The sequence below is a fragment of the Capsicum annuum genome, chromosome 9 (assembly GCF_002878395.1).
Source record: "Capsicum annuum cultivar UCD-10X-F1 chromosome 9, UCD10Xv1.1, whole genome shotgun sequence".
NCBI lineage: Eukaryota > Viridiplantae > Streptophyta > Magnoliopsida > Solanales > Solanaceae > Capsicum > Capsicum annuum.
The window spans coordinates 206,461,437-206,475,178 of NC_061119.1; the positions used below are offsets into that span (position 1 = coordinate 206,461,437).

Below are 13,742 nucleotides of genomic sequence, written 5' to 3' on the forward strand. Positions count from 1 at the left end.
CTCTTGATGTATTTTCTATTTGTCTCTTTCATTGATAAAAGAAAATATAATAACCATAAAAAGAAAATAACATAACGAAACATACAAGTAAGATATTTTCTAAGCGAATTTAGAATCCTTCGACAAGACAAGTTATTGAGAAAACTTTATATACTGTTGTGACATTAATATTATTAATAGAAAGAAATGGTAAACTCTTTGCTCACAATGATATGGCTTTTAAAATTGGTGAAGAATTTTATAATCTTAGAAGACTTATTGTTTCAGGGGAGATTTTTGTCTATTTCTATGTTTTTTTCAATATTAGTTTATGACATAGAGGATATTTGACCAAAACATATTAATAATATGCTTTTTTTAGTATATTTTTCTTTTTGTTTAAATTATCATCTCTATAATTTGCAAGTAATACGCTTTCACATGACGCTCTATCAATTTCAAACTCAAGAATTTCCTTAAAGAATTAAATCACAAAAATATAGAGGGGCGAGGGATTTAAAAACGTTATTTCAACTCCAAAATGAGGGAACTTTGGATTAAAAAGGACAAATAAGTTGTCCAATAAGTGATTGAGTTAACAACTTGTCCCGGTTGTTGAACAACTAGGCATAGTTGTTCGACAACTTTGTGAAGTTGTTCAACAATTATCTCAGTTGTTCAAGGGACAAATTTGTGAGACCCACTTGTCCCCTTTTTTTAGTTGAAAACTTGGAAGGCCCTTGTGGCTCATCTTTCCCAACAATGTGTAATTCAACTATAGTCAGCCTTCAATATAAGTATCAAATATTAGTGATAAACCAAAAAAAAAAGTTCAAATTTTATAGTGATCCAAATTAGACTTGCCATCAAGTCCTTTCTTGCTAGAATATTCAAAGAAGTCCTTCACTGTTGTTGCTCTATATTTTGGAGGATTGTCTTTTGATAGTAACTCCTCAATTGGTCCATAAATTCTGGAAGATGTCAATGCCCCTGTGGTAAAGAAATTTGCTACTGATATTCTTGGACCAATTTTATTTGCCAACACTCTATGCTCTATGCTTTTGTACTTGTCATTAGATATAAGCTGAAAAATCAAAAGTTGAACAATGAAACTTTACAAGTTGATAGTAAATTGTTGAAACTCATTAAATGAAAGATTTAATGTAATGTAAGCTATGTTGGTCAGACTCTCCAAAAAGATTGTCGCATCGTGTCAGATCATTAAACAATGCAGTGTATTTGAAGGAACTGACATATACTCAGAAACATTTTGAAGTGCCTGAGCATCATAGAATGTAAGTAGCCTCCCCAGACACATTCATCAATGATTAAATTTTACAGCTCGAACATCTAACCTATAAGTAAGACGTATGAGGACAACTTTACCATTGCTCCAACTCTCTCATTCAATGAACACCCATGAAAAAATTATGAGGAATTAATCTAAATAGTCTTCCACCAACCGATTAAACAGAAAATAGCCAACGAATGTGTAATATATGTATAATCCATCTATAATACGTCTATGATCGTATATAATAAGTGTATAATCCATGTATACCGGCTAGAAAAAGTAAACAGTACGCTTAAGAGGCAAATAAAGAATGACAAAAACACTCTACCTGAAGAATGTCACCAATATTGATAACTAAAGCTCCATGAGTAGGAGGAACATCAACCCATTGATCCTTGTGAAGAACTTGAAGTCCACCAATATCATCTTGCAAAAGAACTGTGAAAAAGTCATTATCAGCATGTTTACTTGTGCCTATTGCAAGTTCTGGTTGTGGGCATGAAGGGTAGTAATTGCACAAAATGCCTAGCCCCTCAGCACATCCCATTTCTTTGAGATGGTTTGGTTCGAGACCAAGTCCCTGTGATAATAATTCAAGCAATGTGTATCCCAATTTCATCACATGATTTGAGTACTCAATTACAATTTCCCTGTAAAAATGTAAAAGTTGATAAATTAAAACAGAGGAAACAACCTTTCTACCTCCACAAGGTAGGGGTAAGGTCTGCCGTACATTCTAACTTTCCTAAACCCCCCTTGTGGAATTTCGCTAGGTATGTTGTTGTTGTTGTACACTAATAGTTTATCCAAAACAACATTTCTAGTCCACAAACGTAGGGTAAGTTCAACGACAGCACCGCTGTCCTGATAAGACCCCGCTAGTGAGATTACATTGAATATGTTATTGTTTGTATAATAGTTAGATGGAACTAATTAATTGGTTGTAACATGTTATTACTCTATTAATAGTTGACATATCAAGCTTGTTATGAAAAGTTACTTTCAGATCTCTCTATAAAAATCATCTTCGATGATAGCATTTCATTATAACAGCCTAATTTTCTTTAGAACCATACTTTCATACGTATATTAATCATATAGATTCTATAACATCATCACCCTATAACAACTCAAACAGCTATACAGACAAACAATATTGCTATAAGAAATACCTGCACGTGTCAGGCAATTCCTCAGGCTTAGCAGGATAAGGAGCCATGACAGAGTAAAGTGAGTCTCTCCAATTTGCTCCAAGAGATTTTTCACTAAACAACTCAAAATTGGAATTGTACATAACATTCCTTGCAACATCTCGACTATAGTATGGTTTTTTAATGTCAACATCTTGCTCGTGAAAATGTCGTGCCCCGTGCAATATTTCATCTAGGATTGACATTGGAATACCATGATTGATCACTTGGAAAAAACCCCATGTCTCTGATGCTTCTTGAATTTGTTTAACAATTTCCTTCTTGTTGTTGTTGATGTTTTGGAGGTCTATTAAAGGGAAAATGGGATTTGTATTTTTGGGATTTGAGGGGTTATTTTGTAAGGCTTCTGGATGGATGAATATTTTAGGTACTTTAGTAATTCCAGAATCAATAAGCCCTTTGACTCCTGCTTTTGTCTCATCAAAGGCTTTTAGTTCACTATATTTGTCATAGTTTTGTTGGAAAGTAGTAGCAAGATTCTGTTGTGTGTTGGCGGCTGCCATCAAGTCTTGGTGAGATGTAAGAAGTAGGATTTTGGGTTGAGGCCTCGAATATTTAGGAAGAGCAAGAACGAAGATATCACGTAAGTTGAACCGAAGAGGTATTATGTACCTGAATTACCACCAAGGTGTGGTGAAATGATCGAAATTCAATCCCTCTACTCAAAAGCAAAGATCTTGGATTTCGAGCCGCTGAGTCCAATGAGGTACTAATATGTTCTTGAAGTACCACGTAAAGGTGTGGTGTGACGATCGAAATTTCTTTACCTTTAAGTAAAAATCACAAAGGTTTCGGATTTGAGCTTTCGAATGTTTGAGCAAAGACAAATATATCACTTTAAGCTGGTAAAAAATGTATAGAAAAGATATGAATCAGAAATTCTGATTAGAAGAAAATAGAGAGATGATCTAGATTTTGATTGAGAATGCTAATCATTTTTCTTTGGGACCAAGTACAATTCTTTTAAATAATTAGTAAGCACAATACAAGAGGGACCATGGAGTTGGTGGTCTTGGACGGAGCGTGTGGTCTTTTTCAAAGTTCATTACACGAAATCGCGTCTAAATTAATCAAATCATTGAATTGAATGATGGAGACATTTTCCATTAAGAATTCCACCGACGTATCTTTGAATCAAAATTTTCCATGTATATATGTTACGGTTAGGTTTTTGAGAGTATGAATAAAAAATAAATAGATGTTTTTTTCAAAAAAAAAAAAAAACAAGATGCAATATGGGTGCATGATTATAACTTTTAATGGGTTGTGGCTTTTCTGAAGAATTACACCTTTATAAAGAGGTGCATCTTTTTGAACCATTATATCACTTGATGAAACAACACACTGATGACTCCTCAGGTAGAAAGATGAAATTTTGCAAGAGAAACATCTTCTTCCTCTTAAAACTCTAGTGTGATCTTTTAAACTATTAAGTGAGTTCGTTGTTTAGAAAATTTGAGGTACCACTTTTTTCTGAAGTGAATCATTTTATCCTGAGAGGATATAATCTATTAACCTCAGGTACTTGAGGGTAATAAATTCCTTAAAGACACAATGAATTCGGTAGACTTGATTCTATCAGTTCTGCTTTCATCTTCTTTTCTTAAAGTTGTTTTTTATTATTTTTTTAGAAAAATAGTTTGAACTTTCATATTAACAATTCTTCATCTGTTTGAACTTGTGTTTGGAGTTCTTGAAACTTTATTTTGATAGTTCATAAATTGGTTGAACTTGTGCTGAAGTTAATGTGAATTAAATATAGAAATTTATTAAAGAAAAAATATATTTCTTTTTTGTGCTTGTTTGGTGAAAAAAAAAGATATCACTATTTATAAAGAAAGTACTTTTGTAATCTGTATTTTGAATTTCTGAAGATTAAAACCTTTGGTTTTTTACTCTGTTTGAACTTAATAGTGATTTGAAGAAAAAAAACTTTATCACGAGTTAAAGTTTATTCGATTGACGGTTAGAAAAATATAAAAATTTCATTGTTAAACTAGAAACAAAAGGTTTAAAGTTTAAAAACTTTATTGTTAGTATTTTGTAATACTAAAATTTTGTCTTATTGTGACAGAAAAAATGACTATGATAACCAAGTTAATGAAGGAACGACGACTGTTGCAGCAACGAACATTGCTACCTCAAGTTGTACGAATGTAGCTCCTGCCATGACACCGACGAAAAAAATCAGCAAAGTTTATTGGTGTGGATTTCAAAAAATGGTAGGAGAAGATGTTTTTTATCTAACTACTCCGAGTCTGCAAAGATTCATCACGAAAAGTGTTCATGAGTTGATGGAAGAAACTCCGAAAAAAGAACACTTCATGATGACGAAAGCTTGAAAGCATTCAAATTTTTTGTGTAAGAATTACATATTGAGTGGCCTACATGATGATACGTACAATGCACACAGTAATATGAAGACCTCAAAGGAACTCGGGGATGCTTTAGAAAAGAAGCACAAAACAGAGGATGCTGGGATAAAGAAATTCATTATTGCAAGATTTCTATAATTTAATATGGTAGACAGTAAGACTGTTGTTGCCCAAGTCCAAGAATTACAAGTCATAATTCATGATCTCCTAGCTGAAGATATAAACTTAGTTAATACCTTTATTGAACAAATTAAAAATGTTCTTGATACTCACATAATCTTTGATGTAGATTTGATTGTGAACGAGGTTTTTCAAGTAGCTGCTATAATCGAGAAGTTATCACATTTGTGGAAAAACTTCAAGAACAACTTAAAGAATAAGCGCAAGTAGATGTTTGTTGAAGACCCTCATTGTGAAGTTAAGGATTGGAGAGGATAACAAGGCAGTCAAAAAGAGGTCTCGAGAAAATTCTGCAACAAATGAGCGAATATTGTAGAAGATGACCCCAATAAATCAAAGAAGAGGCAATCATCCTAAGAAGAAATTCAAAGAAACTTGCTTTAACTGTGGTAAAGTTGATCATAAATCTACAAATTATCGGGCTCCCAAGAAGGGCAAAAAAACGATCAAGCAAACATGGATGAATCTAAAGATGATGCGGACGATCTATGTGCTATGTTTTGGAATGCAATTTGGTTGGAAATCCTAGAGAGTGGTGAATTGATTCAGGTGCCACTCGCCACGTGTGTGCCAATAAAGAATTATTTGCATCATATGCTGCGGCTCAAGCTGATGAGAAGATATTGAACTCGGAATCAAAATAAGTCAAGAAATTAAAAAAGTGATTAAAATAGGTCACATATTTAATAAGTTACCAAAATAGGCTAAACGTAATAATTTATTACGTTTTTCACTTTTTCTTCTAGCGATCAACTAACGAAGTCAACTTTTTATAAAATATAATAAATTATTACGTTTTACATATTTATTTGTAAAACGTAATAATTTCTTACGTTCTACCAAAAAATATGTAAAACTTAAGAAATTCTTACGTTTTACGCGAACTTCAAAATAAAGTGACAGTATTTTGTCACATCAATAGTAAAATAAAAAATGTGCCAAATCGTAACAATTTGTTATGTATATCACTTTCGGAAAGTGACTTTTATGTGACATCACCGTGGGCCCCTCTCTTATGCAAAGCCAATTCCTTTTTTTTTCTATTTTTTTCCCTCTTCGTATATATTTGGCAGCATGAGTATAATATACTTTATTACTCATCTCATTCGATTTTATTTGTCATATTTATTAAAAATAATTAATAACATAATTATTTTATGATAGAATCCCTATTAAATAATGCTTAGATTGTATCTTAAAGTTAATTTAGAAAAAAATATTTAATGTTAAGAATAAAAGAGGAAAAAAAATCGTCTTTTCTAGATATGTCAAAAATGACAACTAAAATTAAAAATCTAATTAAAAAATTAAGCGAACGAAGGAAGTAGATTGGAAGATGGTTTTAACGAAATTAAGAGAATAAAGTCACATCTCGTGAGCACATTTTTCGATTCACTATTGTTGAATGAAAGATGTATTTTTGCTAAAGCTACTTTCTCCGTTGTATTTGACCGCCACATTTATTAAGAAAATATTAATTAAAAATGTATTTCACAATAACTATTTTCATCGCTTTTATTATTATCATCTTTATGACTATTGTTATTATTATTATCATTAACATTATATTATCATGGTTTAAACAACCCCTTCACATGCTACTGCACTTATTTATCATAAATGTTGTTATTATTTTTACATAATTCCAATATATTCATAACCAGCCACCTATTTCTCACGCTCTTGAAAGTACATTTCGCAAATAAACTCCCATGCTATAAAATATTTTATTTACTCCATAATAATTGTAATTAAATATTTAAATTCATATATCTTCAAATTCTCATATAGAACTATAAAGACTATTAACTTTCTAATATATGTAAATTATATTATCATCCTTAAAATGCATGTAAATTTTTGCGATAATTATGTTACTTCCTTGTACATGATAGCATCACGTTTGGCTATACCTTAAGTTTCCTTTCTCTTTTGAAAAGATAACAATAATAAAATATGCAATAAAGGATTTCTTATAACTATTTTAGCAAGTAATGAATCAATAAATTTTTGATAGACCAAAATCCTTACTCAAAATATTTTCGATAAACCAAAACAGAGTTTTACATAAAAAAATGATTTTTCGTAAAAGTTAGGTGGCAACTCAAAGTAAATTTTCAAAACCCAAGAGTCACGACAGAATGACAACTCTGCTGGAAATTAAAGAACTTAAGTTTTAACCTTAACACGCTTAGTTTAGGATTTCTATGCTTTTATGATGTTATTTACTTTACGTGTCTTTATATCATGCTTTGTGTGAAAGGACGCAAGCCAAATTCAAACTTGCGTTCCTTATTTGTTTGAAAACACTACTTGTTACTACTTTATGACTTGCATTTTCCCATCGAGTCTTTGGTCGTACACAATTCACACAATATGGTTCACGCATCGGGGTGTATCTACACTCCTCCAAACCTTTTTTAGTTTCAGAGTCTGTGCAATTAAGTTAGTGTGCCTTCTCGCAGCTATTCAGTCCCACTCTCAAACATTTAGAAAAATTTTTTATTCTAGAAATAGGTCATATTGCATATACCTTAAGCGAGACGGTCCAAGACATCGTCATCGCAATTAGGAAACCACCCTTTTGTCAAAGGTTACAAACCTTTCGACATATTTTTGTGTGAAGGGTCCAAACTAAAACACGAGGAAGGTATTAGGCATTCCTCGGTGCCTATTTGAAGATAGTCCTTACACTCAGTTTAGAAAAATAATTACTTTTATTATTTGTGAAAATGGCGGTAACTACACATATGTTTATCAAATTTTAAGAAAAACACACAAGATGCACAAACATATTCTTGTGATATACAAAACGTTACATAATTTATTATCAAAATACGCATGTATATTTTTATAAAAGAAACATGAAAGCGGAGTGAAAAAGTTAACATTAGCATTTTTGTTATACTAAAAGTTTTATAATTTATACAATTTTATGATGTATAAGGGTGTAAAAAAAATATTTATAAGATAAAGAACATGCCATTAAAGTTTGTAAAAATTTATTAGTTTATAAATCATGTACAAAAAAAATTATTTATTTCGAAAGTAAATTTATACAAAACGCGTTTCTCAAAAATAAACAAATAAATAAAATATATTAACGTTTTAATTTTTGAGTAAAATAGGCTTGCATACTATAAGGAATCAATAAAGGTAGTAGTAACAACATTTTGTATATGACAAGAGTATATTTACTTGTATCTTATGTTTTTGATCTTTTTGGGTTAAAAAAAGCCTAGTATATAAAATTAATTTAAAAGGATGAATAAAATGTGATGAAATATTGATACAATTTATTTTATTCAAGTGAGTTGGAGTTGATGAGTAGTTCCATATAAACTATTTGTATGATCATATCAAAACTCTTCTTTTGTTTTGAAAAAAAATTGTTGGAGTTGCGACCTTATTCATTTTATAAAAATATTTTGAGAGCGATTAATTGTGAGAAGTTAGCCGGCTATTGGAGTTGTTTAAACCCTTTTTTATTTAAGAAAATTCATTTGTCTAGTCATGTGGTAACGAAAAGGTAAGGGCGTTAATTTATTTCGAAGGAAAACCGCAAACTTTAAGGCAATATACACACAATAAGCAACAAAATTTCAATAACCAACAATAACTAACTACCGTTTCAAGTCTAAACTAACAACATAGCATGAATATTAAGTAAAGAGAAGGGACTAAGAGGTACTAGACTCCTAACGGAACTTGAAGTTTTAAGTTGACGAAATTTCGAAACTCTGCGATCCTAGTAGTGTTTGACCCAATAGTTGGGTCAAGAGGAGTTTCAATTGAAACTCCCAACTCTCGGATTCACATGTAAGAAAAAAATAAGGAAACAGATTAGAAGCAAGCTAAAAATAAAAAATAGATTAATGATAACAAATAAATACTCCAATAGTAAGACATAGATCACAAACTAGTGTTGAGACACTCAAATATATAAGCACCCAAGTCATACCCTTCAAGCAATTGTAAGAGAGAGTACCCAAAATCTATAACTACTTACGTGAATAATAATAGTAAAATGACATTAATAGAGACCTATGATCTCCATTTACTAACTAAAACATCATCTAACATAAGTGTGCGTGAGTAATATTAGCAACAAAGTCACACACTTCGTCTATCTAAAGAAATATATATTTTTTACTATAAACTTTGACAAAATAGGCTTCAAAGACACTTGCCGATACAAACACTAGCGAAAAATGTTCCAAACATGTATTCCTATCTATCAAGCTAGTTTTGATTCAAGATGACAAGAAAAACAATTACTAACAAATTTTAATTTATCTTTACTCCGAAGCTCCCCGAACTCTCAAACAAGAAAGGAAAAGATAGAAAATTAAGACGTCATATTTCAAGTTAACTTGAACAAGGGGGAGGCTTTTGTTTATTACTTCCTCCGTTTCGAATTAGTTGACCCACTTTCTTAAAAATTTTGTTTTAATTTACTTGTCCAACTTATCAAATCAAGACTATTTTACACTAATTCTTCCCATAATGGGTATTAAATAATCTACACTTTTCAAAATAACTTTTTTATATTATCAATACAAGCTTTATGACTTAGACTTTTTTTTCTTCAAGGTGTACTACTAGTATTATTCCTATAAGATGACACGACACCACTTTTCAATAGTCATCCATTACTATAAGATACTACTCCATATAATAATTCAAAGATACAAATTCTATTTCTTCTTACTATTCCTGTAAGATACAAATACTATTTCTTCTTACTTTTCACTTGCTCCATATAATATTTCAAAAAATATGGAGACACATCTATTGTTAAGGAATCATTTACGAAAGTTTAAAATTCGACGAAGATTACAGTTGATGATTCAATAAAAAAGATTGAGAGTTTTGATTTGAACGTCAAAGATTGTAGGTTCGACTTAAACAAAATTCCGGTAGAAAGAGAGGAAGGATTTGAAGACGAAGAATTAGAAAAAAAACGTATGCAAAATGATTGAAAATATTACTTCCTAGATTTTATTGAGCTTGGAGTATAATTTATTTTAGCAAGTTCTCTATGTGAACTTATTCAAAGTTACAATCTTAATGACATGTTTTTGTTATTTTAAAAATATTATGATGTTTTTAGATTATAATTGTTTGTTGATATAAACGTGACAATAAAATATAAGATTAACACAACTAGACTATTAATTGTGAGTTGTTAATAAGAGAAAGATTTCATTTTAAGAAGTAATATAATATTCAAATATAATAAGAGAAAGATTTCATTTTAAGGAGTACATGCCATGGTTGAAAGGGCCTACAAATTCGAAACGGAGGTAAAATGTACTCCTAATCATTGGATTTCTTAACAGAGTTGCAGGCACACTAGAGACAAAATCAATATCTCCAATAAACAGAGACGTTATGAGGTCATTTTTAATTGAAAAAGTCATTCCTGACATTAAGAAAATATGGCCGAGAGAGGACTATTGTTATCCGATATTTATTCAGCAAGATAATGCCAAGCCACACATCCGCCATAAAGATGAAGAATTTCAGCAAATCGCACAACAAGATGGATTTGATATTCGTTTAATATGTCAACCTCCTAATTCTCCTAACCTGAACGTGTTGGATCTTGGATTTTTCAATGCTATTCAATCATTACAACATCAGGAGGCGCCAAAAACTATGGATGAACTCGTTAATGTCGTTATTAAGGCATATGAATTGTTTCCAACTGAGAAGACCAATCAAATTTTTCTGACGCTACAATGTTGCATGGTAGAAATTATGCAAGCGAAAGGTTCTAATAAGTACAATATTCCGCATATAAAAAAGGCAATGTTAGAAAAAGAAGGTCAACTTCACATTCAACTGAAATGTGATTCAGAACTAATAGATGATGTTCTCAATTATTTAGGATGAATCTAGTTTTATGTTTACTTTTTTTTTTCTTTTGAAATTACCTATCTTGAAGCATTTGAATATTATATTACTCCTTAAAATGAAATCTCTCTTATTAACAACTCACAATTAATAGTCGAGTTGTGTTAATCTTATATTCTATTGTCACGTTTATACCAACAAACAATTGTAATCTAAAAATATCATAATATTTTTAAAATAACAAAAACATGTCATTAAGATTGTAACTTTGAATAAGTTCACATAGAGAACTTGCTAAAATAAATAAATTATACTCCAAACTCAATAAAAACTAGAAAGTAATATTTTCAACCATTTTGCATACGTTTTTTCTAATTCTTCGTCTTCAAATCCTTCCTCTCTTTCTACCAGAAATTTGTTTAAGTCGAATCCACAATCTTTGACGTTCAAATCAAAATTCTCAATCTTTTTTATTGACTCATCAACTATAATCTTCGTCGAAACTTCAACTTTCGTAAATGATTCCTTAACAATAGATGTGTTTTGCATATCAATCTTCATATTTTTTGAAATACCATATGGAGCAAGTGAAAAGTAAAAAGAAATAGTATTTGTATCTTATAGGAATAGTAAGAAGAAATAATATTTGTATCTTTGAAATATTATATGGAGTAGTATCTTATAGGAATAGTAATGGATGACTATTGAAAAGTGTTGTTGTGTCATCTTATAGGAATAATATTAGTATTACACCTTGAAGGAAAAAAAGTCAAGTCATAAAGTTTGTATTGATAATATAAAAACGTTATTTTCAAAAATTTTGAAAAGTGTAGATTATTTAATACCCATTAAGGGTAGAATGGGAAGAATTAGTGTAAAATAGTTTTGATTTGATAAGTTTGACAAGTAAATTGAAACAAAATTTTTAAGAAATAGGGCCAACTAATTCGAAACGGAGGGAGTAATATAGTATTGATATAGACATATTGTAAGGAGCTACATGCAGTAGACAAGTTTTCTGCTTGACAGAGGTACTTAAACATGCCTTTTGGAACTTAATCATTAATCATCATTAGTGACAAGAAAAACAATTAACGAATTCAAACAAACTGTTACAGCATACTCCCACGATAAATACCAAATGAGATATGCAAGCTAAGGCCGGATTTTGTCATCCTTTTCCGGATATGCTTTAAACAAGGCTCTTACAAATTGTGGTCATATGAAAAATACTTATGTGAAGATAACTGGTGAAACTCCTTCACATCATGAACTATACTACTTCCATTTGGACCGTGTGCAGAAGTGAAACAAAATTAAATTGACGCTATTCCCCTGCTCATTTTAGTTCAAGTAGTGCGATACACATAAAATTAAAAATGGTAACAATTGTTCTTAACAGTTTCGCCAAAATATACACGAGCTTTAATCGGTTGATTTAAATAACAACCTCAAATTCCAACTACCCGCCTTTATTAGAAAGAGATGACTGTTTCAGCGAACCATTCGGAACGAACCTTGCTACAATAACCAACGAACGCTCCCAGGCCCTATCTCGTGAAATTGGTGGCTATGAAAACTTAAACTAAAATCATGCGTTCGACTCAATTTTACAGAAAACGAACAGTTATAGCACAATCAAAATTGAAACCAAACCACATCTTATATTTTTGTACCCATGAACTTGTATGCACGTAAATGTAATTAAAAAAAAACAGACCCGAATGCTCGTTTACGAGACCAAAACGCAGCAACAAACAGTATTACTCCAAGAGCAGCGTTATAAAATTAGAATAGAGGAAGGAAAAGTGAACAAGATGAGATGAAGGGGGGCGGGTGCGCACCTTTTTAGGGGCAGCGAAACCGGGGCTTTAACGCTGAAAGATTTCCAGCAACAAACTCAACTTCGAGGCTTTGAATTCGAACCAATGGTAAGAGGCTAACAATTTTCGAGACGCCTTTTGCTTGCTTTTTTTTTTTTTTTTTTTCTGTTTCTTCCCTTGTTCTTACTATTTTTTCACTCCTTTTTTTTTGTGAACTCAGACTATGTTTTTCCCCCTTCTCCACTGATTCCAAAACTTTGCCTTTTTTTCGTTTGAATTTTTGAATTCTCTTCGTCTGTTTAGAGAACCTGCTCCCTCTTTTTTTTCACTGTTTTTCCTTTTCCCCCTTTTTGACCTCTTCCTCCTTAAACTTTTTTTTTTCTTATGGATTTAAAGCTTTCCAAAAAAAAATTTCTATGCTTTTTTTTTTCTCTCTCTGTCTCCCTTTTTCATGGGAACGGAAGACCCACATTTAGAGGTATAAATCCGGACTTGAAGTCCGGATTTGAAACCTCAGACTGAAAAAACGGAAAGGAGGAAATTCGAATTTCTGAGATGAATCCTTTCGTACCTCAGCTTTTCCAGGCCATTAATGGCGAATTTGAAGCTGATAATATACTATAGCACCATTCTGAGGTCTGGTTTTTCTGTTTTTTCGCGGATTTACGGGCTGGACAGACTGAAAACCGGGGTAGGCGGGTTGTCATTTTTGGGAAAAATGGGGATGGTGACCCATCGGCTTTTTCGGGAAGGGGGAGCACGCTTTGATTTGATTTTTTGGGAAGAGAAAAGGCGCATGCCCTGGTTTCTTTTAGAGAAATGAGACGCTCGCTGTACTCGTTGTTGACTAAAATATGGGTCGTTGATCGTGTAATCGGACGGTCTAAATTTAATATAAAAATAAAATAAATAATAAATTTTATATATAAATATAAAAATAAATATGTAATCAAAACTTTTGAGACCATCGAACTAGAAATAAATTAACAGGCTAGATCAATTTATGTTTATTGGGGTGGAA

General features: G+C 31.4%; 1 protein-coding gene across 1 annotated transcript; it reads right to left on the reverse strand.

Moving 5' to 3' along the window:
- Positions 1 to 507: 507 nt before the first annotated feature.
- On the reverse strand, positions 508 to 13,500 carry LOC107841900 (1-aminocyclopropane-1-carboxylate oxidase homolog). Its single transcript, XM_016685754.2, has 4 exons — positions 12,743 to 13,500; positions 2,446 to 3,251; positions 1,602 to 1,923; positions 508 to 1,063 (listed from the first exon to the last, which is right to left on the reverse strand). The coding sequence occupies exons 2-4, from the start codon at positions 2,985 to 2,987 to the stop codon at positions 812 to 814; spliced, it is 1,116 nt and encodes a 371-aa protein (XP_016541240.1). The 5' UTR covers positions 2,988 to 3,251; positions 12,743 to 13,500; the 3' UTR covers positions 508 to 811.
- Between the last annotated feature and the right edge of the window lie 242 nt (positions 13,501 to 13,742).

Coding starts and splice junctions, on each gene's coding strand:
- LOC107841900 (XM_016685754.2), bottom strand. CDS start 2,987: ATGGCAGCCGCCAACACACAACAGAATCTTGCTACTACTTTCCAACAA. Junction 1,924..2,445: donor GAATTGCCTGACACGTGCAG/GTATTTCTTATA, acceptor ACATTTTTACAG/GGAAATTGTAATTGAGTACT. Junction 1,064..1,601: donor ATATTGGTGACATTCTTCAG/GTAGAGTGTTTT, acceptor TTGATTTTTCAG/CTTATATCTAATGACAAGTA.